The 27,955-nt window shown below is 44.4% G+C and overlaps 1 protein-coding gene across 1 annotated transcript in view; it reads right to left on the bottom strand.

Moving 5' to 3' along the window:
* The window catches only part of MB21D2 (Mab-21 domain containing 2), a 58,033-nt gene extending 38,483 nt beyond the window's left edge, over positions 1-19,550 (bottom strand). Inside the window, exon 1 of the mRNA XM_068406632.1 lies at positions 19,340-19,550. Coding sequence (XP_068262733.1) covers positions 19,340-19,550 — 211 coding nt within the window. The remainder of the gene's footprint in view (positions 1-19,339) is intronic.
* Positions 19,551-27,955: the final 8,405 nt, after the last annotated feature.

Below are 27,955 nucleotides of genomic sequence, written 5' to 3' on the forward strand. Positions count from 1 at the left end.
GGATGGCTTTGCTGGATGTGCATCAGATGAAATGGTACTGCTGGTTCTTTCCCTGCCAAGACCTCACTAGATAGTGCGGGTGCCTCTCTGGCTGTAGCACTAGGAGCTACATAAAGATGTCTGTCAGCAGAACATTCTTCTGGGGCAGAAATCTTTGGTAGCAAAGCCGGCTATCATGTTGCCGCTTTTTTGAAGCCTGACATTTGGAAATCTGGCATGTACAACCTCGCCTGCGGTAATCATAAGGTGTATGCATCTCCTGACATCCAGAAGAAAAGACTAAGAGATGGAGGTACCTGAGCTCCTTCAAGCGTGCTCAGTACCACCAGGCACAGTACACCATTTTAGATCAGTGACTGAGCTCTCAGCTCTTCAAAAGGCGGATTAAAACTCCTTGTTGCATTGGGACAGAAAGAAAAACAAAGAAAAAAGAGAGAGATTTAATAGCTTTGCTCAGTCATGCTCCTCCTTAAAGAAACGCTGCAAAGACTTAAGTAGAGACTGACCATAGCTTAAGTTCTGTCCTCATCAACCTTGGCTGCATGCTTTCAATAACAATGAAGACAAGAGTTAGAAGAAAAATAAAGTGAGAACAGGCAGATAAGGAGATTTTGCAATGATGGAAGCCAAGCACTGCTGTCTTATGCTGTCCTTGAAATGGGAAGTGAGAGATCTTTTCAGAGAGAGCACCAGAAGTACAAACGTGACACATCTAGGAGCATTTTAGGTTGCAAAGGCCACATTATGACCTGAATAATAATAAATTCCTTCTTCCTTTTCTCTTGGGCTCTAAAAACAACTAAGCAAACTTGCAAAAAAGAGTCAAACCTTCCACTTGCTTTCCTTCCCCCTCCTCAACCACCATTTCAGTATCTCCTAGACCTGATCTTCCCTCATGGCAAGCTAGCACAAAGAAGGGGTGTTTTTAATTATATAGTGCTAAGGTATAGAGAAAACTGAGCCAGTCTTGACAGAAGACAAAATGTGCTGTGAACTGCAGTGGACAGAGTGATCAAAATTACTTCAAGAATGGTCTTAAAAACAAAATGGGAAAAGAAAAAGAGCAAACACCTTTCTAGGCAATTAACAGGACATACCGCAACTGGTTTCATAGTTAGCTGCAAATGAGAAACTATAGTACCATTTTCAAGCTCAGTTCAAGGCGGTAAAGTTTCCCATTAAGAAGACTGTGGTCACTTGGTCAGACCTTCTGTTGTGTGTATCTGTCTTCTCAGCCCTTCACTGTCATGCACAGAGACTTCAGTTTGTCTCACCACTTGGAAAAGTGCACTTCACAAACCTTCAAACCTGTCAAGAAATGCGGGAACCATTGCTCCATTTACTGTGGATCTTCCCTAGGAAGAACCTTGTATAAACCAAGATGCTGGGGACAGGAAAAGTTGAATCAAATATTGAAGAAACACTGTACATTACACTGATTTAGAAGAGGAAAAAGTCCAATCCCATCCTCAAAGACTACAGGAAGGAACTGCATCAAACATGTGGAAAGGAGACAAACGCTTTTCTGTTACAAATTGGAGCTAAACCTAAAGCACTGGAAAACCCTGAACTCCCTCCTTGTTTCCAAATAAGTCTTCCTCTTTTGAATGTCTGCTGTTGTTAGTTCAAGATTCTTTATATAATGGAAAGGGCTAGAAACCAATTTTATTTTTTCTTTAAAAAGTAAAAAAAAATATAAATCTCCCCAAAAGCCTCCAAGCTTACTCTCTCTCCAGGAATTAGGAATTTGCACAAAGCATCCTTGACCTGACAAAATCACAGTTTAGAAGAATGCTGCACAGCAGCAAAGAAAAGGTGGACAAAAAAGAGTCTATATGCACATTGTATGCCTTATGATACAGTGCCATGTACACACCATGAATCACAGTCAGCCAAGTGTTTTCATAACTCAGTTTGTATACTTGTATCCAACCAGGGAGCACCAATTAGCCATCCTTCCCAAATAGCTAAAAATGATTGTTAGTTATGTCTAGAGATACTTTGTTTCAAAACAGCCCAATGCAAACTTTGCAACATTGAAGCGAAGCAACAAGACATTAGTTTGTAAGTAATCCTGCTGGCCTCGGAGATCAGCATTCCTGAACTATTATCATCTTATTATTGGAAAGAAAAGAGCTTTTCTTTTACAGAAAACAATTACCATGCAGTTTGGACAGAGAGTGATCACACCTCCAGACGGATGGAGAAAAAGGAGGATAGGAAAGAGGGTGAAGCTTGAGTGCAAACCCAACCCTGCCTATGAAATGGGAACAACTGGTGCATTTTCACCGTAGGCTGAGGCTGGACAAGTAAATATGCATCTCCTTGGTCTGCGCAGACAGATGCCACCAGGGGAGATGAAGCTCTCCCTGTGCTGCAGAACATGCTTGTGGTGTGTCAGTCTGGTGGCTCTGTCAGGCGTAAATGCACTTCAGGTGTTCACAGAACTTCACTACACCAAAGCAGCCTGTAATTTGGGTTAGCACTGTGCGGGTACCTCACTTAGGAGTGCTTCTGTCAATTTACAGGTAAGGAAAATATGGGTGCTGGGAAAAACAGGTCATAAAAAAAACAAGGCTATTAAATATAAAATAAAATGCAGCAAAGTGCACTCTGTGGCCACAGTAAGTCCCTTAAGAATCATGAGACACTTCCTGACAGATCGCTGGTAAGCACAGACTATTTCTCCCTCCCTTAGACAGTTAACAGGATCCAGCCCTTCCCACCACTTAAAATTCAATTCTGTAAGAGACTGCCAACTCCTCTGTACAGCGGAAGCAATAGGGGAAGCGAACAAAGCTGCTTTACTTTCCTCTAATCTTTCTCCCTTGTGTGCCTGCACCAGATGGTGCTGAGCTGCAGGTTGGAGGGAGATAATAAACACAGAGGAAAAAAAATGGTAATATTAGGTTATAAAACAGCTGACCTTCAAATATGACGTCAGCTCCTGTTTAATTGATGGGACAGGTCCAGACAGACAGACACATACACACTGGGATGTCCATATTCAGCATCTTCCTTTCTAATATGGGAAGAAGCCATACGGCAGTGCCGTTAAAACAGTCTGTTCAAACTTTACAGGTGTGAGAATAAGCACAGAAAAAGTCAGAGTCTCCGTTTATCTTGAGACAGGCAGACCCGCTCAGGGAAAGCATTCTTGCTGAAAGTGCTTTTGCTTAAAGCCCTGGTCCAGTATCACCAGTCTCTACTCTTGCCTGCCTCTCTGACTGTAAGCAAAATGAAATAATCTCCCATAGCTAGAGAGCACAGATCTTCCAGAAGAGGAAAATTATCAAATATAAGATGGTTTTAAACTTCTGGCCACTCTGGTCCAGAGCTTTGCTTCTAGCTGCCATCACTGCAAACACTGCTATGAACAGCGGTTTTAAACACCTTGTTGAGGACTGGGGATCCTGCTTTGGTCAAGCACAAGCTTTGTAAAACTCTGTCACAGCATAGTGTAAAATTTTGCAGCCTTTTTTGATATGCTGATCTCAAACATTTCCCACCAGCCTCGTGTTGGATGATGATTTTGTATGATGTCCAGCTTTGGGATAAAGAAAGCAAAACACACTAAATAGTACTGCTGTTGATGAAAAGGAAAGCCCCATGCAAGGCTACTGTGAGGAAGATGGAGCAGTGTGAAATGCACAGGCCTGAGGGTGGGAAGCCCTGGGTGGCTCTCTGCCTCCCCTGCAAATACATGCAACACAGAAGGTGGCATCTCCCTCTCCTTGGCAAGGAAGTCATCTCCTGGCCACCTGCCACAGCTGCCTTTGCAAGTAGCTGAAAAGGGCTTTAAGACTTTTAGACCACTTTAAGACCATTATTAAGTGGTCTGAGAAACATTAGATTCTGTTTTAGCGTTTTCAGTGCTCTCCAGGCAAAGCTGACAGACAACAGCCTCAGCTAGAAGAGTGTGCATCTCATGTCATACTCAAGGAAGCAGCCTGCATTGTACACTGAGTCACAGGACTTTATGGCTATGGTTCTCCATTCTCAAGGGAAATCTATACAGAGGCTCCCAGCAGCAAGGGACAAAGCCACACTGAGTGACAACACTGAACAGTTCAGTATTTATTAGACATTTACAAAAATAAAATAGCTTGCTGTAAGCAGCTCAGTGCTGAAACAATGAATTTCAGTTTTCTTGCTGCTTCAAAGATGCTTCAATCGGGGAGGAACAAAGCCAAGAGCAGAGCCACCCCGTCACTGTCCCAGCTGAGTGTCTGCACCCAGACACCAACACAAACATCTCTCGTTCACATCACAGCCGTACCAGGTCTGCCTGGCTCTGCTCTCTAGAGCCAGACAGATGCCTGGACTTCGGCCAGGATATAGGTCCCTCACCGAACTACTGCTTGGTTGTCCTGTGAACAGCCCTGTAACTTGTTGTCCTTGTCAGAAACCAAATGTTGTCACAGGCTGCTGGCAGTGCAAATGCCTTCCTCAGAACTCAGAAATTTTGCACAGAGCTTGGAACGGGGACAGCAGTGATTTAATATCTACCATTAAAAGCAGTTTAAAATTTAGTGGTCAGAGCGTAATAAATCCTGTCCAGACATTTTCAGCTTGCAAGCCAGGCCATCAGCAGGGTAGAAATAGATTTGCTGCAAGGCAACCAGGAGTGATTTTAAGTGTATTTTGTAGAGAACACCATAAGCCCTGTATTGTCTCAAACCACAGCTTTCTCCAGCACCTATTTTAGAAGACACAGGGTTGGGAAAGGAGGTACTCAAGCAACGAATATTTGCCATTTAAAACAGATGGGATCAAAAAATGAGGAATAAGGCAGAACAAAGCTGAACTGTAGTGCAAAACTGAAGCATTATCCTCCTTGGTGCAGAACAGAATAGAAACAACCCTAAAAATAACCTTACATTTTCCTCCAGAATCACATTGGTTCTCATTTAGGTCCAGGTTGCTTCTTATACTGCAGTTAGCATCTCAAATACCTTGAATCACTGCCTAGTTATCAACTGTGGGGCACGGAATGTCTGCTTGTATAGCAACTCCGTGCTTACAGAGTTCGGATTGGACTCCAAGATGCACTGTTGGGATCTTTCAGAGATGCTGGTCACATGATTGTTCTGCCATGCTGAGGACACAAATTGCTTTGCCTTCCTTTGCCAGCAGGTTTTCAAAGCAAATAGGAGGACCTTTTACTATTCACCAGAAGCAGAGACAGGGACGGACTAAGGAGAGCATTCCTTCACCTCTTGCTACCATATCTGCTGGAAAACAAAACCACAGACACAGGCTGCCTTGCTGTGCAAGACACACACAGAAAAGACACACATGACACGGAGCTGTGGACAAAGCCAAGCAGGAAGTAGGGCCTGTATGACCAGCTTAGCTCCTATCTTTCTCCCATATGGGTCAACAGCAGACCTCCCACATCCTCCAACAGGAACAATTCAAGTAGCTGGAGGCTAAAGATGGGGTTGCATTAGCATGGAGGAGATACCAAAATAGAGAGGTTTGCATCAGTGATACCAGCTCCATCCACCCACAGACTTTCTCATCTTACCTCCTTAGATCGATTGCCCCTGTAATTTGGGGGAGTACACCACTAACTACAGCCTCTTCGATATCCCAGTCACTAAAGTTTTAATGTCTTAAAAACAAAGGGATTAGGAGAGGAGTTGGTGAAGGGAGAGGGGTGAAACTGTGCTGTGCCAGGGAAGGGAAGAGTCCTCTCTCCAGCTCTTTGATGTTGGCTCCTGCTGTTCTAATGGAACCTTACCCAGGAAAATAAATCTTTAGTTAAAGAATGCTGCAGACAACCACAATGGGGCTTTATCGTGGCAATACCAACGCCACTGCAGCTTCTAAAGCTCTTGGTTGAACAGAGGGTAAGCAGCAGCAACCCCACACCGTGCTGAAGTCTGCATTCCTAAAATTCCCCAGTGCATGCAGGCATGCTCAGAGAAGTCAGCTTAGTGGCTCAGGGGTTATTAGCTGAGAGTTCAGGTTCAGATATGCCACAGGATGGAGGTCAGGGCATGGATACGGCTCCTTGTCTCTCCTGGGTTTTCATTTGAAAATCTTCAAATGTTCTCAGCGTAGCACCCTCAGTGTCCTCTCTCCACTCACTATTGCACAAAGCGGTTTTTGCTTGCGTTCCTCCAGTCGTTACAGCCTGAGTAAGTGCTGTAAGGTCTCTGGGGCCGGAGTGCAGGAGATCCACACTGCAGCAGACTCCTGGGAGGTCTCATAAAAACAGCAGCAAGCAGCTCCCACCCTACCCCCCTGATAACCACTACATCAGTGTGAGGGAGGAGGATAGTGTTAATGCAGCAGGAATCAACAAGCCTGCTTGTTTCTTATTCCAAGGCAAAGACAAAGGTGGGGTTTGCTCAGCTACGCAGTACAGCCAAGCCTTGCAAGGAAGGCAGGAAAAGATGTGGGCATTTTTTATTTTGGTTTGGACTGAGTCCCTTGAAACAGGATGGGCATAGGAGTATTTTATAAAGAAAAGTAAAAAATTGGAAATCTACACCTGTCCAGTAACACTGCTCCTCTGGAGACAAAGGGGGCTGGGAGGAGAGGACAAAACAGGGAAAAAAATCTAACGCTGCCAGCTTATTTTATCCTAACTTCAGAACAGGAAGGAGTCACTAACCTTTCTGAGTTTTAGAGCAGAGGAGAAACAAACGTTGGATTTTTGGGTGTATTTTAGAAAAAATATGGCATACTAACCCTAAAAAAGCAGAGCTGAAATGTAACAGGGAAGTTTGGACATAAAACAACAAAATATAAGAGTGAAAGAAAGTCCCTAAATTCCCTATGCTTCCATCATAGGAACACATACAGCAATTGGAGAAAATGAACTGTGAAGGTGGAGATTTAATTCCTATAAATTGGCAGAAGTTCTCTGACAAATCAGTTTGCTCGTCAAATCACACAATCCCTCTTTTTAAGCTATTCATTTGCAGTGTTTAATAGGAACATTTTCAGCCTTAGACTCTTATTTTTTGTGCTGTATTTGGCAGCTACAGTGCTAATAATAAGCTGTTAAAATATCTTGCTCCTTCAGCTGACCAGCTCCCTTAAAATGTCTTGCGGCAAAAGCCGATGTGCTGTTTGACCAGGAAATTAGTTGTCTTGGAGACATCTTCACATACAACAGCAGCTCAGTCAGTCACTTTGAGTGACACCACCTAGCAATCTGCACATTACCTTCAAACAGAAAATGAGGATATCAAGGCCACTGAAAGAGAAATCATCACCTGCAAGAAACATGATGATCTTCTCCCATGCACTGTTAGCTGAAGAGAAAGCTGTAGCAAGATGAGAGTTTTGATCTCAAAACGCGCTGCTACCTCCCTGCGTAATTAGGTCACTAAAAGGCTAATGGTCTTCCTGTTCATACAACCATTTATATGAAAATTATAAGCTATGCTGTTCTTTCAGAATCAGTTTCAGGTCAAACCTGCAAGCATCATGTCTAAAAAAGAAAGTTACCAAAAGGTTAGACAGGCAATCCAGAAGTGCCACCACCTAGTTATAACTAAACCTCACAGATTAGAAAGAGGGTTATAACTACAAAGCATACGGGCAGTTCTACAGCACCAGGCATCAGTTTACACAGACTACCAAATAGTTATTTCCAAGGTAATCCACTAAACCCAGGTTATGTGACCTGACAAAAAAAGATGCTTATCTTCTAGTCACCCTAATGGAATGCTAAAAAGAGATGCTGTTCTCACAAATAAAAAGTAGAACCAATCTTGCCCAGCTCAAAGATACAGATAGAGATGCGTCAAACTCCCTCTCACCAGCTCTACACACATACACAAAATGCCAAAGCAGAAAGTGAGTCAAATTCCAGACAAACTAGATTCTTGCCAATGCATGTATTACTCCATGTTTGCGATTCAGGATTATGAACAATAGGACATAATGTCTTTAATTGCCTCCAAACCACTTCTCTTAACTGGCAATAGGCCTTCTGTTGGGCTTTCTCCTGCCCAAAAGACAGATTGCTGCTCTAGCAGGTGCTGGATGTAGTGAAACATGGACCAAAGCCATCCACCAAGCATCCTCAATTTTCTTCAACACATGGTCTGATGATCCGGCATAGTCAGAACTGACAGATGTTTATTCCCCTCCTGAGCCTTGAGGTCCATGGAGATGGTGTTCCCCAAGGCCTTATGCAAGTACAGAAAGAAACACTTAATGAATCAACATATTTGCTAACTCAATAGCTTCTGAAACCACGAATCTGTTAACTGTGGGTCTGCATATTTGTGGCACAGAACGTACAGGCAAGTCTCCTGCATGATTTTCTTAATAGTATCACATATGACTTGGGAGTTGTCCAATTCCTGTGCAAACAGGGGTACATGTGAAGGCTTAAAAACTTCAGGAAGAAAGACACTGTTCCTGTATAGAACATTCCTGCCAATAGCTCCAGTTAAGAGGAAAAAGAAAAGCCTTGTCCCAGCTGCAATGAAAGGTTCCCCTGGGTAGCAAGAAGAGTAGCTTTGCTCACAGAATATTTGCATCTCAGCTGAATTAGTTGATGTGTGTTGAACTCCCTGAAAATTGTGAAGTCGTATATAAACGCTAAGGATTGTTATTTATTATTGTCTTGGTGCACAACAGCGGAAACTAGTGCCATTTACAGACAGAAATTAAGAACAACAGGAGGTCTATCGACATGCTGTGGGTCTGGGGATTTTGTTCATTTGTCTCCTCCACTCCTGTCTCCCTCAGACAGAAACCTCTTCCATAGGACTCCTACAATCCTTGCTGATCAGGGCTAGCTTCGGCTCAGTGAAGCCTGTCACAGGGGAACAGCTCTGCCAGGAGGGGACGAGACGTCCACCTGCAAACCTGGGTTACATCACTTCACAGAATCACAGAATGTTAGGGAATGGAAGGGACCTTGAAAGATCATCTAGTCCAATCCCCCTGCTGGAGCAGGATTACCTAGATCATGTCACACAGGAACGCGTCCAGGTGGGTTTTGAATGTCGCCAGAGAAGGAGACTCCACAACCTCTCTGGGCAGCCTGTTCCAGTGTTCGGTCACCCTCACCGTAAAGAAGTTTTTCCTCATATTTATGTGGAACATCCTGTGTTCTAGCTTGCACCCGTTGCCCCTTGTTCTGCCAATGGATGCCACTGAGAAGAGCCTGGCTCTTCTCAACAGCACTCTCCTACACTCCAAAGCAGTGTCATCACTGCCCTTGAACAGCAAATATTTTCCACTTAAATTATTTTTTTGGGGCAAAGTAAGACAGAAAATAGAATAAAATAAAGACACATACACGTTGCAAGGTAAAGAAAGGGTTAGTTAAAAAAAGCTGAGAACTTGGAGTAACATACACTAGCACAATAGAGTGATTCACACACACAAGCGATGTCTTACAAGACTGGTCTCATCATAAGAGCAGATTTTTAGACACCAATTTCTTTATCTGCATTGTTAAGAAGCAGCTTAGATAAAAAGATGATTCTAAACCTCCTGTCTGCAGCTTGGGTGAAGGAGTGAGTGGGACTGTCTATTTTTTAAAGTAACTCAGGAGTGCCTTATGTTTCCAGAACAAGAATTTAGGTTTAAGAAGATCAAAATCACTTCTTTTTAAATTTGATTTTCGAGATTAACTTGTAACTTAACTCTGCAGGCTCTGATAATGTGCAAATAATTTTGCTAAGTGCTTACATAGCACATATGAATCCCTCCCCAAGATAATTAAAATAACAGCACATAGTCATTCTTTGATATTACAAGCCTGTGTCAAAGTGGTTATTTTCAGTTTAATATTGCTGCCTCAGCTGCATGCTTTGCACATTCACAAAATTCACAGGATATTGGGAAAAATTGGGAGTACAGGGTCAAGCTTTTACAGACAACTTAGCACATAAAACAAGCCTCTGACAGATGCTCAGTCAAATTGTAATGGCTCCTTTTTCTCAGTACTGCACTTAGATGTGCATCATAGCTTGCACATTGGGAAAAAAAACCCAGGCATTTAATTCAGAAGGTGCAGCTTGTTCAGAGACATGCTGCACTGGCAGAGACTTGCTCTCCTCTTATTTTTCTCGTTACTGATTGATTAGCACATGGTTGCCCTACTGTCTATGAAATACAGACTTTTCAGCAACTCAGGTTTTGAGGGCCTAGTATCAAGGGGCCAATATCAATACCTTATCTGCCATTCAGCACACTGTATGCAACTTTCAAAAGGCAAATTTCAGAGGCAGAAGGCAACAGAGCCCCTGAAGTGTTGTTACAGTGACATTCCCTCCTCTATTTGCAGAGCTGCAAATTGTTTTATGAATACCATTCAACCAAAAGTTTAAAATAAACAGCAATTCACTGTCCATGCTGGAACAGAAGCAAGCTCTGCTGGTTGTATCAGAAGGAATAACCACTGGAGAGTAGCTGTACCCAGGCTTCAGAATCATAGATAACAAAGAGCAGTGGGTTTAGGCACCACTGAATCAATATAAACACACCGCTGTTAATGCTGGCGAGGAAGAAGTGTATTTAGAAGGGTATTTCCCCCCTCCTCCCAGGACAAGCCTTATTTCATTTGATTGCAGTCAGTCAGTTCCTTTGTTTGCACTCAACTCCAGATTCCTCAGTGCACCAGGCAATGCTGTACAATCACATTCAAGAGTGGCAATGTACAAAAAAAAGTTTACACGAATTGGTCGCAAAGTACCTACAAGAGCTTGCAAGCTCCTGCAAAATGCCCTCTAGAACAGGTTCCTGTTGCACTGAGCTAGGGACAGAGATTAGAGTTATCGGCTTTGACACTCAGCAGGAATGTGTCACAAAGGATTAAATCATTATATCATGAAGTGTCAGCAAACGCAGCTTTCCTGCTGTTCTACCACTAAGTTATACATTAGTGAAGTACAAAACAAACATGAAACATCTCCAAGTATCTGCCTGTGGATCAGGCCCAGACAGAGCTATTAGCACAGGATTCATTTCCAAGAGGAGTCACTCAAAGCATCACCAGCTCTTCAAGAGATACATTAAAATGCAAAGAGTAGAAGCGCTGAAGGGAAAAGCACAGAAGCTAATTGCAGTGTTTGTCTTAGCATTTTTGATAGCTGTTTACTACAAGTCCTTCCTCACAATCTCAGCACCTGATTTTCTAAACAAGGTCATATATGCACCACTGAATAAAAACATCCTTCCTTGAGGGAGATGTGGAGCAGTGTCAAAAGACCCTACAACAGGAACAGGGGAGTTGAGATATGACATTTTACAACAGAAAAAGCACTTGGCCTAACAGACTACGCAGTAAAGCAAGAACCAACTTTGTTATTTCTAGATGCAACTGCAAAGTGTTCCCTAGCTACTCAGCAGTTCTGGACCAAATCTTTTATGAATTCTCACTCCGTCAGTGGGTGGAAGAAATTCCGCATGGTCTGACTGCAAGCCACAGTAGAGAAGATCTAAGCAGACCTCACACATAAACCTCTACTTTTCACCTAAATGATGACCTTAGAGAGGTGTCATTGGACAAAAAGAAAAAATTATTCTCTGCCAATTCCTTATGGCTATCCCAGCAGGATTTCTAGCTTTGGCCATGTCTTGTATTTTTCCCTTGCCTTCTGTACCAAACTCCTGCCTTCTACTGCTTGGCATTGACTGACTCTGCCAAATTACATCAGCATGCAGACTGTGGCCAGGATGCATCGTTTAATTTGTCCCAAATTTGCTTTGTGATCCCTTCAGTATAAAACAAGATTTCTTGCTAGAACTGCCTAACTGGGTCAGGTTGGAATCTCTCAGAGGCTGAACTGTGATTGATATTGACGCCACTAGATCAACACTCAATGACAGAGCAACTATTTGCCTTCACTATTTAAATACTTTCTGAGGCTAGACTGTCAAAACCAGACTTTTTTTCCAGCTTTAGTCTCAGAGGGTAGCATCCTATCATAAAGAACAGCAACACCACCATGTTGCACTATTCCGGTACCACCCCACCTTTCACAGACTGCTGAAGCATGGGAGATGAGGAAGGCTTCTGGTAGTACCGAGGTCCCACTACACATCATTATATTCAGAGATTTGCATAAGTCTGTGTAAACTTTGGGGCAGCTCAGAATGAAACACAGGTCTAAGGTGTCCTGACTCAGTGTTTTACCTACAGAGTGATTTTCTTAGGGTGAAATGGATGCCACCCACCTCCTGCTCTACAAGCTGAAGCCACCCAGTGCTGTGCAAACTTCTGCCCACAGCCCTAAACATGAGTGGGTGGAAGTAGCTACCACTGCTGTTTCAGAGACACAGATATTATGAACCTCAAAGTAATCAATCAACCCCATTCAGTGGTATGCAAATTGTACTTTCAACACCAGCATGCTCATAACAAAATGCATTAACAACCTTCTGATTAAATGCTTTAAATTAGATTAAAATCATATTGTCTGACAGGTGAAATATAATGCATTAACAGGATTGTTGTAACTTCCTTAGCATCAAATGTTTATTGAAAGCTCAAAAGTCAAATATGTTGGGGAGAAGGGAATCTGTCTTCCTCAAACTGAATGCTACAGCATACGTTGATTCCCTTACAATGAGAAAGTCACTGAAATGGTGCTTTGAAAGAACTGCAGAAAGTTTATCTAATGCAGAAGTACATGATTCGGGGACCTGTCAGGTTGGCTGAAGTACTAAGGCGCAGATTAATCTACTCAGTCCAGGACAATTGCTATTTGCAGTAAAAGGGAATGCAACAGAATGGCAGAAATGAAAGCAAACAGTGGAGTTCTCTTTAATAAAGAGAGCAAAATCCATAGCAGCATCTGTCAATTGGAACATCAACTGCTGCTGAAAGATTTATTTTGAATGTCTCATAAGCTGCCTTCCAGTTGCATTAGCAAAAAAAGAAGCCAACCCTCATATTTTTGTTCATCAGACAGCAAGATAGGTTTGTGTTAACAGAAGTCATACACCTTCACTGGATATAAAATCCATAGTTAGGACGGGGAACCTATGAAGTATGGTTGCAAGTTCCAATAAAGCTACGGTTCAGTCTCCTGAACTCACACCACACAACTAGTGATCCGAACAAGACTTGGGCAAATAACTTGAGGAATCCACCTAAAGGTCATTTTTCAGCTCTCTCACCCTTGCTCCTGTGCAGGCACACTGCTCTTTTCTCAATAAGGGATGTTCTATGAGTACAACATCCAAAGTTGTCTGCTGCTTTAACTCCCATGATAGGTCCTCTGCTTTTCTGTGGAAAAAAAAGCAGGGCAGATCCCCTTCTTTGCTTCCCCAGAACTCCATCTACTCTACTGCTTGTTTCATATCGCAAACACAGGCAAAATAAAGAAATTATAAATGTAATATAGTACGTTGTGCAGATGAGTGGACTGTTACTCTCAGGGAATTTTATCTCCTTGTTCAGAGGACAGCCAGGAAAGCTACTGATGGGCAGAATTAACTGTTTTCTTTTAAGATATGGAACTTAACCCATCCCAGCTATAAGCTGCTAAGGGAAAACCAGGCTCAGGAACTATGTCACCCCACATAGTGCATTCAATTCTTAAGCCTTTCTTTTCATAGGAAATGAGCAACAGCTCTTGCTTCTCATGTTAGTTTCATACACAAGCATCACCTAGCCATAGGTAACGGACTCAGTGGCAGGCCATTTTTCTTAGACTCAGAGAAAGTTGAGAGATCTGTGCCAGAGTCTCTACCTGCAGCTGCCACCTCAGGGTCTCACACAGACATGCCTGGAGGTGCAGTTGTCATCTCAATCACTGTTCAGAGTGTCATGCTAAAGCAGCCCTGGCAACTGAAGCCCCCTTGACTGGAGGTGAGAGCTAATCTCTTGGCCTCACCCATGCTTCTTCCTGGCATCTTCTCACCTAACCAACTGATCTTTCAAAGTACAAGCAGCTAGAGTCTGATCTGGACAGAGAAGGGAGCACAGGGAAGGGTTTCAGAGATGTGCCTGAGAAAACCATCTTTGCAACAAAAGGACTGGGACACACACAGGGGTAAGAGTCTACATGTCAAGGTCCAAGAAAAGATGCAAAAGTTTTAGCTGTACCGAAGGTGGTTAAAGCCAGCAGGAACCTGGCATTTGACAAATAAAAATTCAGACAGACAATCCCAACTATCAAAAAGACTTGGACAGCTTGGAGGACTATTACATCCTGAATCTCCTCTAGACTGGACGCTGCCTGTGGGCTGCTCTGGGTCTCTGAGTACACATCCGTCTTATAAATCACCAAAGCTATAATAAAACATGTCCTCCAGCCTTCTACTGAGCAATGCTGTATTTGCCTTTAATTTAGCTTCACCTACAGAAATAGCCAGCTGCCTAAAAGAAAGCTGAACAACTGGTTTCTGATCCAAATTGCTCTGAATGTTTTAACATTCATGCAAAGTCATGTAGAAGAAAAAAGGAAAAGTCAGAAACCCAACAACTCACGTATCCTGGTTACCGTCCTCCACTATAATTATAAAATTGCCCTTAAAGCATAATTGCATAATTGGGCTTGGCAAGTATTCACCCAAATCTTTTCCAAATATTTCCACAGACTGAAGGAACGGGCAGTGGGCAGTCTAACAAGCCTGCCATGAGAATTTGTGCCCTTAGGACATGTTCCTAGCTATTACACTAAATACTTTGCATCACAGCCTAATGTTTCAAAACAGTAGTTGAGCAAGTGAAGTACCAGCATCTTAAATCCAATTGAGAGAAAGATTTCCATCTACTTTCACTGCACACATACTTGGAGCAGCAATCTCTTTGAACAAAGCGACAGAGGAGGCTACGGATCCTTTTTAATTAGTTACATGGAAAGAATCCCCAGTGAGATGAAACTGGTTGACTTCTGGTAGCTACAACCAAACAGAAGCTGCCAATGCCTTGCTAGGTTACTTTACCAGCACAGCACCCTGTCCTTTAAGAAAAAAAAACAACACAAAACCCCTACAACCTCAAATGCAAACAGAGAAACATGTGGCCTGCAGGGAGAAGAGACCCAACAGAAGCCAGAAATGAAATCTGCAATACAGTAAGGTTGTTTTTAACAGCTGTGCATTATGCATTCAGCAGCACAGGGAATGCCAGCATGGAGCCTTTATTAACATAGGCCTCAGAGTACAGTGTGCTCCTATCATGATTGGCCTCTCTTGAGAAAAGGCGCACACACACAAAAGATTTAACCCTAGAGAGATCACTCCAATTCTGTTGCTATTTCATCAGCTTGACACCACAACAGAAACCAGAGAATTTCCATGATGTATCACAGACAAACAGGTAACACTTCCAACAATGCCTGAAATCTAATCTACAACAGGTTTCATCAGCAAGTTATGCCAGGTAGGGAAAGGGAGAAAAAAAAGCTGCATAAACCCACACAACAGAGTCACACTATCCATGTTCTGCTACACAGATCTCAGGTACAGAGGAGACCCGTGAAATGTTCCTCTCATAGAAGATGCTAATAAAAGCAAGCTGTTGTCAGGACACCTGTGTTCTCAGCACAGCAATCTGCACCTCATTGCACATGTTTCAGGGGCCTGTCAGTCCAAGAAACAGCTGGAAGCCTTGCTATAGATGCAGGGGCCCAGCAGGGTAACTCACTCCATTTGGGAAGCTGGTACTGGCAGCAGCAATCTTTTGCTGATGCCAGCTCTGCCTCCACTATGAGACTGCCTCTATCATAAACACTTATGAGCACTCCCAGCTCAGCACCAGGCAGACACCAAAGGAAATCACTCTCGGATTAGGCTCACCACCTCTCCTGTATCAGGTGTTGATACAAGCTCTCTAGCGGTCTTGTCAACAGGTTGCAGCTGGCTGCAAATCCTCAAAGTGTGGCCTGCAGCTCCAGTCCCCCCCTGCAGAAGTGAGATCAACCACTGAAGTGACAAACAGATATACCAGAGGCCTTAAAAACAAAAACAAAAACACTTTAGCACCAATTTAAACCAGTTCTTCCCCTGATTTGGTGGAGAGTAGGCAATGAGAGGAAACGGAATGCCATGAAATGTCCTGAGCATCCCTCTTCTGACCCTACAGAGAAGAAAAAGCCTCATGACAGGAAAGGGAAACAATACCAACCTGAAGAGCTTGAAAACTGCTCTAGATGACTGAACACCAGTGTGTGCCTGGAGTGGAGGAAATAGCTCTGTATCATCTGTATTTATTCATACATCCTTGCTCTTTTCTTCTCCTCTTGTTAAGAAGTAAAACACAAGAGTCAGTATCCTTAATAACATGATCTGGTTTGAGGTAGCAATAGCACTAGAAATTTCAAGGGGCTATTTAATATGCAATGTTCTAGTTCCCAAGAGCATAACATATGGCTTTTTTTAAGCCTAGCACATCTGTGCATTACAACACTTTTTTTTTTTTAGCTGCTGAAGAGAAAGAGCCAGGTAGTGTTTATTAAAGAAGTTTCCTGGAAGTACTTGTACTGCAGAAACAATATTCTCTAGGGCAGGGATCTCTAAAAGGTTTTGTAATATGAGTGCTATGCACCTCTCTACGTAATAGCAGCAAGTGCTTTAAAAAACAAAATATCATTGACTGTAATATCATCACTTGATAAAAATATTCCTTTTTCACTCTTTAAGCACAAGAAAACCCCAAAACTGAGTCACAAGGAGAGTAAGTAATTAGCTCTTTTCACGACTGGCAAGCAGAGACTTAGTCTCTCAGTCACTCCCAGCCAGCCCGCTGCCCAGAACACAAGACTGTCTTTTCTCCACTCGTTTTCTTGATTAATACAGCCTTCCCCTCCTTCGAGGCTCAGTTATACCTGTGTCAAAGAGACAAGTAATGATCAGGCACAGCTCAGTGTGAGTACTGGAAGTTATCCAGCAAAGGCACCAAAAGACAGTTGCTGTTTCAGTGTAGGGTGTTAGCAAGACCATATGGTCTTGGTGACTAGGAAGGGGATGCCCAGGAATTGCCCACACTCAGAAAATACGCACTTCCCCCACCAGATAGGTAGGTCACTTACAGTCCTGTTCTAATGCTTGGGGCACAAGATTTTGGACAAAGGCATGACAACCAGTACCTCTGCCTAATTTTATCATAGCCCAACTCTTGAGATCTCCCAGACTTCAGTTGCTAATAGCCAGGGCAAGACAACACAGACAAAAAAGAGTTAATATAAATAGAACGAAAAGATCTGACCTAGAGGGCAAGCCATGCAGAGTACAAACATCTGAGAATCCGCACAAAGTCTCCTCGCCTATCATTCATCCACCAATTACGCACCAATGTAATTAAATCAGGAAAGCTACGTTTAATTTTCCTATCATCACACGATGAGATAAGAGCAGTACGTATGGGAGGGATCAGGCACAGGGGAAAGAGCTATTTATTAATAAGTTAAATCCTTTTAGATTTAAGAGCCTCTCTGGCTAAGATGGGTCTGATCCACAGACACAACTTCTGGGTCTAATGAAGACAAATGAGGCACCCCATTTCCATTTCTTTCCTGGGCTTGGTCCTTAAGTCTCTTCTTTTTTTTTTCAGAAACAAGTCTAATTGAAAATTGCTGGGCATAACTTAAGCAGAAATACAGCTTTTGTTTAAACCCCGTTTTCAGTCTAAACATTTAAAACTGAGGAACACTCATCTCCCAGCCATTACATTAACAAAAGACAGCCACACTAATTTACATTATTTCTAAACAGCCTAAGGCTCCCTGTTTTCATGAACAGCACGGTATTGGGGTGCGTCTGCAGAAATACAAGGCACGTTCCAGCCCATTCCTCTGTCTGTCTTCCATTGCCTTCTCCTGCGTGAGGCAGGAAGAAATGCAGTGGTCCCTGTCCTCGGCAATGACTAGCAATGCTTAAACAGCATCATATAAAGCTTTCTCTACTTGCTAGCCACACACCCAGAACTGCTGCTCTGGCTGTTTTCTCTCCACTCTTCTTTGCTTCATCCCATCCAGCCCTGCTTCCTCAGCCAGTTATTTAAAGCCCTGATTGAAAAATGTATCAGATCATAACAGTGGATGACTTCCACAGGATCAGGTTTTCAATAACAAAAATCCTACAGGCTTTGATGCAACCATGGCTTCCCCACATCGTTTTAGAAACAGGAAGGGAAAAATATTTGTAACAGCAACTATAAATATACAAGCTACTGACTTTTCAACTTGTTGTCCTTGTTCTCAAGCTAAATTTAGTCTGCTATATCCTGTCCAGCCCTCGGTGAAAAAGCATTACACACTCAAAATTGTGCAAATCCCACAGCAGGCAATTATACTTACCCAGCTACCTTACAAGATAACCAGATGGACAGGCAGATTCTCATTTAGTGAGTGTAGGTATGTTCATGGCTATAGAGAAAGTGGTCTGTTATAGTGATTACCCCCCAATACAGAAAATAATTATTCTTGCAATAGGATAGCTCTGCGCTTCTGAATGAGAAAAGTGATATAGGTTATTCACAGCATACACGTAGACTGTACATTTGGTTTGTGCCAAGTACACTTTGAGGATGTATGTGCACCCCTGAGCTACAAAGAACCATTCACTGGCCACACCTGCTGTTTACCCATGTCCTTGTTTTACCTGCAGAAATGTTTTGAGATACTGATTCAAACCTGGATGACTGATTTCAAGGTCCAACTTGCATGTTAAAGAGCATCCTTTCATATTCTGAAGGCTCTCATTCGTGTGAGTGATTTCTTAGTCAAAACAAGGTAAATATTTATCAGGAACTGACTACCTAGAGAATCAGAGCTGTTAGTCATTCCACGGGTAATCTTAAGAAGCCTTAGTCATGCCAAAGCCCAGGTGATTTCTGGAAGGGCCAACACATGTTTCACCCTGGTTTAAGGATCCCTGCCCGCGATTCAAAGTTTCACGCAGATGAGGACTCCCCCGCCACAATCTGACTCGCTCCACTCGCAGCAAGTTTTGCAACCTAAGCAAGAAACGCAGTTCAGAGGATGCTCCTGTACAAGCATCAGCCGGTCTAATAACCAAAAAAAGCGGTCCATAAAAAAAAAAAAAAAAAAAAAATCTGTGTTTCCTACAGCCTTGATAGTTGAGGGTAAAACCAATAAAGGGTCGGGCTCGCCTCGCCTCCAGCCCTACTGGCTCGGCGCTTTTCTCCGGTGCCGGCCAGCTCTGCGACCCAGCCTCTGTGCTTATAAATACATCGCTGCTAAAGGCTAGGTGGACAGCGTAGGAAAAAAATAGCTTCCTGGGGGTGAGACCCGCCCTGCGGACGAGGAACCCCAGCCCAGCCCAGCCCAGCCCAGCCCGGCGCGGGGAAAGGGTCCGCCGGTGCCGCACCGTCGGGGAGCCCTGTCCCGGGGTCCCCGGCCGGCATCGCCGCTGCCCCCACCCCGCACGGTCCCTGCCCTACCCAGCATGGAGAAGATGAAGTCCTTGGCCGTGTGGATCTCCAGGGCTCGCTGGTCGTCGTACTCCCTCTGGTCATGTTTGGTGAATTCCTGGATGAGTTTATTCAGTTCCTCCACCCTGGCTCCCGATCGGAAATCCAGCTCCGGGAAGGGAGGCTTGCTGTTGGTGCAGGCGGACCCTGCCTTGCTGGCGAGAGGCGCCGCCATCTTCATGCAAAAAAAAAAAAAAAAAAAAAGAAAGAAAGGGAGAGAGAGGGGGAAAAAAAAGGAGGGGTTTGCACTGTTGCAATGGAAGAACGCAAGCGGCGCCGCAGCGCAGCGGCGAGCCCGGGCGCGGGGGCTGCCTGCGCGGCGCGGAGCGGGGCCCGGGAGGTGCGGAGCGGCGCCCGGCGCCGCGATCAACAAGCGGCCGCGCCGGCTGAGCCCCCGCCCGCGGCACCGCGGAGCCGCCCGCCGCCGCCGCGCTGGGGGGGCCGGGCCGGAGCGGAGCCGAGCGGCGCGGCGCGGGGGCCGCCTGCTGCCGGGGCCGGGGGCCGCGGCGGGGCTTGCTCCTCTGCCGGCGTTGCGGCGGGCGGGTGCTGAGGCTGGAGCCAGACGTCTGGCTCGGGATAAAATTCCCCCCCCCTTTTTTTTTTAAACTTAAATTTAATTTTAAACTTCAGCAAAAGCCGTGTCCTGCAAGTGGATTAATAACTGGCTGGGAACTCTGCTCCTCCCACAGATTCCCGGGGCATTCTGCGTTTCTCCCTTCTGTCCTCCCTAAGGCATCCTGAAGACTGTGTTTTTTATATATCTATATATGAAGCGATTTTGTCCTATGTCTTAGAAGCAATGACCAAGATAAAGTATCCTCACTGCTGCACTTGAGACCAAGCCTGCCTAGAAGCTCCTGGGAGCTACATAGACAAAGGGTAGGAAGGGAAATGGGATCTCAGAAGATTTGCCTGAGGTCAACCAGCCTGTGGCAAGGAGCCCAGACCTCTGATCTCTATCCATTCCCCCATCATCAAGACTACCTGCTTTTCTTCTGTGTGTATTTTCAATGCCTTCTAACTTTTCTACCTGGAGTGGTTTTCTCCCTCTAGCCTGATCTTCTGTGCCTTGTCCCATCATTGAACATATATAGCACAATCCATTATTTACCTTTGTGCAGAAGAACTGTCTGTCTTCCTGCCCAGGGAGCGTACAGGTGTATTGTGTTAGCCTTCTACAGGGCATTTCAGATACTGTGGCACTGATGCAAACTGCTTGGATATGTATTATCCCCTCAAGATTCTTGGCGGGAAACGAATCTTTCAGCTCAGTCCCAGACTATGGTAAAATGTGTCTACCAAAATTAGGCATAAGACACTCAGAGAAAAAAACAGGAAGGTGAAACTAAGCTCAGTGTGGAGAGGTTACAGGCTGTTTTCCCTGATGCATAGCAAATACAGATGCCAGTGTTTAGACGTGAGCTCGGGAATGTGGGTTGGTTCCTCCGGACCACTGATCTTGATCAGAAATGGGAGTTCAGCACCTTGCAGTGGGACCTTGTCTGAAACAAAAATGAAAAGCAAGGGTAGGTTTGGACCCTGTAACAGAGACCACAGCCTATTCAAAGGAGAACAGGGGATGCCTCTGGCTTTGTCCTGTATCTACTTACACAGCTTCTGAGGGCGCTGATATGCTCATTATCTAAGAAATGATGTCCCAGAGGTAAAGGTAGGAGCGCGTGTGTGTGCACGCACATGCCTTCTGCTGGGTACACAGGCCCTCTTGGGTTCAGATACTGCTCACATCAACCTTGTTCACCATGTGAGCCTTGGTGATCAGCTGCATCGTCACATGAACCTCTGACTGGCACCATGTTTGACTTTGACCAAGCATCTTTCCTTCATCTCCCTCCCCAGCAAAGTCTACAAATAAAAACAATTAACGGATAGCATTGTCATAATGCAGGATCTGACTTGCAGAAGAGCAATTAGCAGCGTTCAGTGTTGGTGGCCTGCCCTGCAGGATCAGTTCTGCTAAGCCAGCTCAGCCCACGCCCTCCCACGCTAGCCTGCTGTGGTCTGCCTGTCAAGCACTCAGGACCTCTTGCCTCCTGCGCCTCTCGGGGACTGAGAGCCCTGGTGCTATTTCTCTGCAGTGTGTTTTTGTCTGGGGTGACAATCGCACACAGGCGGACAGCTCCCTCTTGTGATAACACCGCTCCCACAGAAGTCACAGTAGCTCCTGAACCCCAAACCACTTCAAGACCTTCTGTTTTGCCCTGTCCATCTCTGAACATCTCTAAGTCCCCCGTGTGCCTTCCATAACCATTCCTAGCTGTGTAGGTACCCTTGTTTCACTTTCGTATGGTGCTAACTGCTAGCAGCTATCATGTATGCATCACTGGCACCACTTGGCGAAGTAGCTGGACCTTCTGAAACAAGCTACCCTTTTCATCCCCAACCCTCTTGCCTCATCTTTTTCAAGCTGATGCTCTCCATAGGCTTCATGAACTGGGTAGCTTTCTTTCCTAACCATATCTTATTTGCTGCATCATATTTCAATATTGGGACTTCCAGTAGTTTCTTCATGAGCATTTTGTCTCAGATTCTTTCAGTGGGTCTCCAAATGGTCACACTGGCTCTCCATCCACATCAATCACAGACTTACATTATCATTTTCCTCTCTTCATTTAAAATGTTTAAATCCCATTCAGTTACAGCTTCACAGCTAGCTTTGATTGCCTGAATTCACTAAACACCTATTGGAAACATAAAGTGCTTCAGAAACAGCTAATGCCAGAAGCAATGGAGATTTCAGTTTGAATGCCTTTTTTAATGGCAGCTCTGCTTGAAGTTATAGTCACCTTCACATTTGCAGAAAGTTTCTGTTAGATCAGGGCATTAACTGCTCCGTGCTTCTGGCTCATCTGGAGTTTGTTTTCTTCCTGGTACCATGCATTATTCAGAAATTGCTCAGAACCAAAGAATGTGCTTCGCTTAGTGTCTGAGCTCAAACCAACACCGTTCACCAAGAGCAGCATCGAGCAAGCAGTTTTAATTTTCTTCAAGAATCTCTGAAAGGTACCATACCTTTCTGCCCCACCTCAGCGCTAAAAGAAATTCTCCTTCATGAAAAGCAGATGTACTTGCAAAAGGAGGAGCCTTTTCACCACCTTCTCCGGAAAAACTTTGAACTTGCATTGGGTCCTTCAGTGGCAAGTGGGATCTGCCACACTGTCATATGCTTGTTAATACCCTTGAAACTACATCAACTTGCAATTTTACCTCATCACATCAGTGCAATTTAAGATCTCTGAATAAATACACAGTTAATTCAAGTCTTATGTAAATCAAGCACTGGGGATTACTTGAGCAAATACATGAGAATGAGATTGCAAGTACTGTTGGTCAGGAGTTTTTCTACCAAATCTGTTTCCTTTCTGAAATGGAACTCTCTGTGGAAACATTGCAGCATCCTCAAAGCTCCTCCTGTCAGTGTTATTTGGGGCCTAGGAGAAATCTATGGCCTCTGCCATACTGGGCCCTAGGCTTACCAATGCGGATATTCACCTTATTCAGGATAGGGATTGAACACCCTGACTACTAAACTGTTTCTCACCTGCACTGGAATCTGTGTCCTCCCTCCCACATGCACTCTTCCTTTCTCCCATGTGTTTTCTCCTTCCTTCAAAGCATCTTCCTCTTTTTCTCCTGCAGAACAGACTTCCTCTTCTTTTTCTCCTGCAGAACAGATATCCTCTCTTCTGCTCAGCACCGCTTCCAGCATTTAGAAATAGAACAGGCCACAGAGAAATGAAGCGAAAGAGAAGAAATAACTGTTCTCACTTCTGTAGCATGACCTGAGACCTCAAAATGCTTTTCACACTTGAATAGGCTGTCTCAAAAAAACTGCTGGATAGCAAGTATTAATACCGTCATCCTAAGACTGGTGAAACCATTCTGCAGTAGGTATGAAGAGCAATTGGCCCAGGATACCAAGGGAGAAAGAGCAGGCAACCCAGGGTCTGACACTCAGTGCATCTCATTTAGGTGCTTCAAACTGGCAGGGGGCATTAACTGGAACAAGATCCAGAAGTAAGATGAAGCCTCAGATACATAATTTTGAGATATTTCACTGCAGCTGTTAATTAGAGTATGACACAGAATGAGCTAGATTCATCCCTCATTTCATAGAAATTGTACCCAGATTTTCTGAGGCTAAAACCAGACTCAAGAAATATCTTCCCTTCCTGTACTTTGCACTGAAGCAGCCATAGCTCAAACCTTCATGTGGCAAGGGGCTTCACCAGGAAAAGATTACTGACTGGAAGTGCTCTTTTTCCAATCTGGTGGCTGCAATTTCTGCTCCATATTATTGTGGTACCTTCTAAGATGTTCAAGGGTCCTTTGTGCCTTGTCTTGCAGAAACCTGGTCCTGGCCTATAGAAGAACAGGCTGTCTGTGCAGATAAGAGTGACACAGAGCAGGGAAGTGAGCCGTGCACAGGGAGGGAGTCGCTCAGCAGCAGACCAAGGATCCTGCTGTGCCATTCCCCTCCCTCTCCTTCACTGGCTCCGCACCCAGCTCTGCTCTTCCCACTGATAGCTGAACCTCGGCCGAGATTTCTCCCCTTTCCCTTTTCTTCTCCCTACACACTTTCTCCGTGTGGCCTTAATTCCCAGATCTGTGACAGTCCCAGGAGGAAGGAGCCCAGAGCAGCACCAAACCTAGTTTCACATTTATCAGGAGCTCACTTTCATTAGGCTGCCCTGGTGATATCTTTATGTACTTCAGCTGCTTTGCTGCTCTTCAAGTCTTTCCCTCCACTAGCAGTCCCTAGTCTGGTTCTGGAGTGAGGCATTTTAGGACTCCCGGACAGAACTGGAATGTCACAGCATGCCATGACATCACCAAAGCACTCCCTGTGCTTCTCTGCATCAGGACTTCCCCTCATTCTGGTGCCAGAAACTTTGCCTCTCTTTCACACACCCCAAAAATGTCTTCAAAGCAGCAGTTACAGGTAGTCAGGCTCCACAAGGCTGGGATCAGCAAAGGCTGAGCTTAGTGCAGACTCAGGGCAAAAACAGTCTTTCAGATGAAGTTTGGACTCATGATCTCTCCCTGGCTCTGCTATTTAAGTTGCATGCTTTAAAAGGGCAAGACCTGAAGGAACTGCAGCAAACATGAAGTCGCACAGCCCCACCAGAGCACTCCCAGACTCTGGAGATCTGGAGCTGGCAAGGAACTGGGCTCCTGCTCTGTACCCAGGGCTTGCCCTTGCTTTCCCCCGTTTATAGAGGAAAGACAGTCCCATTCCGGCCCATGGACCCCATTAATTTCACCACCCGGAGCTGTCTCCACATGGGGACATGTGTGGTAGCAGCTGCAAAATTTGCCAGCCAAAGCAGCATGGAATTTACTCAACTCTGTCCCTCTCCAAACAGCTAGTGTGCCCCGGATGTTTCCCAGAGACCATGAGAAGTTCTGCCTGCCCTTGTTCCCCCTCCAGTCACCAGAGACTTTGTCTAAGTTAGTGTCTGTGAATAAAAATCTGGGTGATTTACAGGCACAATTTCCGTATGCAAAGGATTCTGACAGATCAATGGCACCCAGCACACACCACAATCTTGTGACAGTTTTAAAAAGGGGTGTGTTGCCTCCTTGACAGATTTAGACTCTTTCTTCAGATTAAAAAAAAAAATAAATGCCTCCCCCTGTGCAGAGTTGTGATCTCCTACATCCTGTCAGCAGAACACAGCATGGAGCTGTCCCCATGGCAGTGGAGCTGTGCTCATTAAAATCTTTAAAACAATGGCATTGCATCTGTCATAGCCAGCCTCAAAGTACCCATACTCAGGATGCTTAAAACATTTTCTAAAAGAATAGCAGATGCTTAGCACATATCCCAAGCTAGAAATGTATCTAGCTCATATATCCATGAAGGCTTTTGAAGTAAGCTTCTAAGAAGCAGACTCCTGATTCTCAAACAGCTTCAGACTCAGACAGCTGGCATACAAATACCTGAAATATAAATGAGTCCCTGGGAAATGAAAAACATCCTTTACTCTGAGATTATCAAACGCCTTTTGTCATGTGGACTTTCAATGCATGGGTATGCAATGTTGGGATACCTGCCACAGAAGAACCTTTGTAACATTTTCCTAATTTCATTTTCCTCAAGAACAGACACAATATCCTTTGGTGCTAGAATCCCTCTGTGACTCCTGTTCTGAAAGCTTCACATGTTGTCACCTGGGAAGAAAGTCACATAAAGTCACTGTGTTTCCTCTTTCCTCCTCAGCTGTTTTGCAGACACAGGCAAATCCTGATGTTGCTGCTGTCCTCTTTCTTCCATTTTTCCTGCTGTGAACTTGCGAGAGGTGAATGAGGATAGATGCCTAGACATTTGCTATGATTTCTGTTGTTCTCAGCTCTGCAAACACTTGCATCTGGCAGCCTTAGCTGTACTGCTTAAACTCAGGGGATCTCTGGCAGAGAGCACTAGTGTCAGGCACTGTTCAGCATGTCCCCCATAAGGTGGCGGAACAACAAATATGTTGAAAAACATACGACTACACTCAGCAAGGTCTTCTCCTTCAAGGTTCTCTAACAACAGAGCAAAAGCAGTTAGCATAAGCAGAAAAAGGAACAGAAATGCCCATCAGAAATGGAAAAGTCCCCAAAAAGATACTGCGTAGCCATTACTTAAAGCCTGTTGACCAGGAAGTTTGGAAGAGGAACTTAGCATCACTCCTAAATACGCCAAGTGCATGACAGCACCCCACCATGCTCTGAATGCAAGAATTCCTCAGAAGCTTAAGCAAGGCAGATGCTGCTGGAGATAGCTTTGCACCAGGGCTCAGTTCTTGGTACAGCACTCCTGTCACTGTCACTTCTTTGCTGAAGAAATGACATTGTGAACCATCTCCTCATCAGAAGCCCCATCCCCTGCAGCACCAATGTCATTAAGGAGACAGTAACAGTAGGATGTGACCTGGAGGCATGAGTGCCATGCTCAACAAGCAGGAAAAGTGATAGCTATAGAGAAGACTCCCCAGAGTCAGGAGGGAATAGAAGGATTTACATCAGGAACTGGACAGCTGTAAGTCAATTCCAGTTGCCATCATTAGAGATGATAACCTTGATGTTAACTGTGAGACTGGATCTGTAGCAAATGACTGCACAACTAAGACCCAGTTCTCCTTATAGTTATGTGACAGCACTGATGTTTGTGAGGTGGGAGTAAGGGTGCAGAGCAGGGTTCATGGAGTCCTATTCTGTTAGTGTGACAAGTACTAGGGGAGAAAGAAACAGGCTGTGTACAGCACAGTCCGCCCAGGAGGGGTCTGTAATTGCGGTTGAAAGATCAGGCTGCTCAGCTAAAGGAAGTAAAAAAGGAATTGATCAGTTATTGCTGCATTACCCATGCAGTTGTGGTTTCTTGCGTGCAAGCTTCCGGGGTATGATCAAACTCCATTATCAATTCACAGTGTTAGTCTATGAAGCTCTTTGCAAAGTAAAGCTCTTTGCACCTCCCTAGAGCTGCAAAATTTAGGTGGAAACAAGAGTCTGCCAGCAGGAACTCCATGCAGGATCAAAACCTTAGCTTTTTTCTGCCTTTCTTGGCTATGTGATGCATTTTCATGGGGTTATGAGGATGGTCTCCTGTGATTTCATGCTGTCCTTTTTTCCCAGAAACCAGATCACTGGTCTCTGCTGTCTATTTTTGCTTTTCTTACTGTAATGAGTGTGCATTATAAACAGAGGTGTGCAGCATAATAGAACCTGCTCGAAGTATTTGTAAATAAAAGGCTTTTAGGAACCTCTTATAGGGAAGCCCTATAGACATTAATAGATACTGAACACTTTTCTATGGGCATTGTTTTTCCACTAGTCTATACAATTCAATAGCGAATTATATTCCTGCTATCAAATCCCAAAGGATGATTCAGAAAACCATTAGAAAGGATCTAATTCTCTGTAATTTTCTGCAGTAATTAAGATAAAAGCTTTTCAGGGTCTCCTCTATTACAGTTCATGGGATTTTTCCACTGCAAAATAAATGATCAGTTTAAATTCTCCTTGGTTACTTAAGCAAAGTAAAGCCAGTAAATTCTGGAGGTTTATTCAGATAAATTTCCTTTCATTTCTGTGGGAAATTTACTTAATTTTGGGAGACAGTGAGGATGAAGAATTAGGCTCCCTGTTTGTGATTTTTACACCAGGACATCAAACTCCACCTTTGCTAGAGCCAAAAAACTTCAGTGATTTTGACGCTTCTTCCCTCTGGGCTGGCAGGGAATATGTGCTTTGTGGAGGCATTGCACACAGCAGCAGGTCCCACTCCACTAACACGTGGAGGCTCAGTGTTGCGGTGAACTCAGAGCTCTGAGGACCATGGCATGTCTGGAGAGCTGCAGAGTGATAATTGAAACACTGCTAGTGTTTTTCTCATCATGTGCTTGCAAAGCCGTCTGAGGACTAACTCAGCTTTATGCCTACCTATATCTTGTACAGGAAGCAGAGACGATGTTTCTAGAATGTTGTGCTGAGGTCCTGTGAAATCCAAATGTTTCTTTGCCCCTTGTCTCCATGTTTGCTGCCTCAGGAGAGGTACTAATGACTTCTGCAGGGAACTCACTGCAG

Source organism: Nyctibius grandis, chromosome 8 (assembly GCF_013368605.1).
Source record: "Nyctibius grandis isolate bNycGra1 chromosome 8, bNycGra1.pri, whole genome shotgun sequence".
Taxonomy (NCBI): domain Eukaryota; kingdom Metazoa; phylum Chordata; class Aves; order Nyctibiiformes; family Nyctibiidae; genus Nyctibius; species Nyctibius grandis.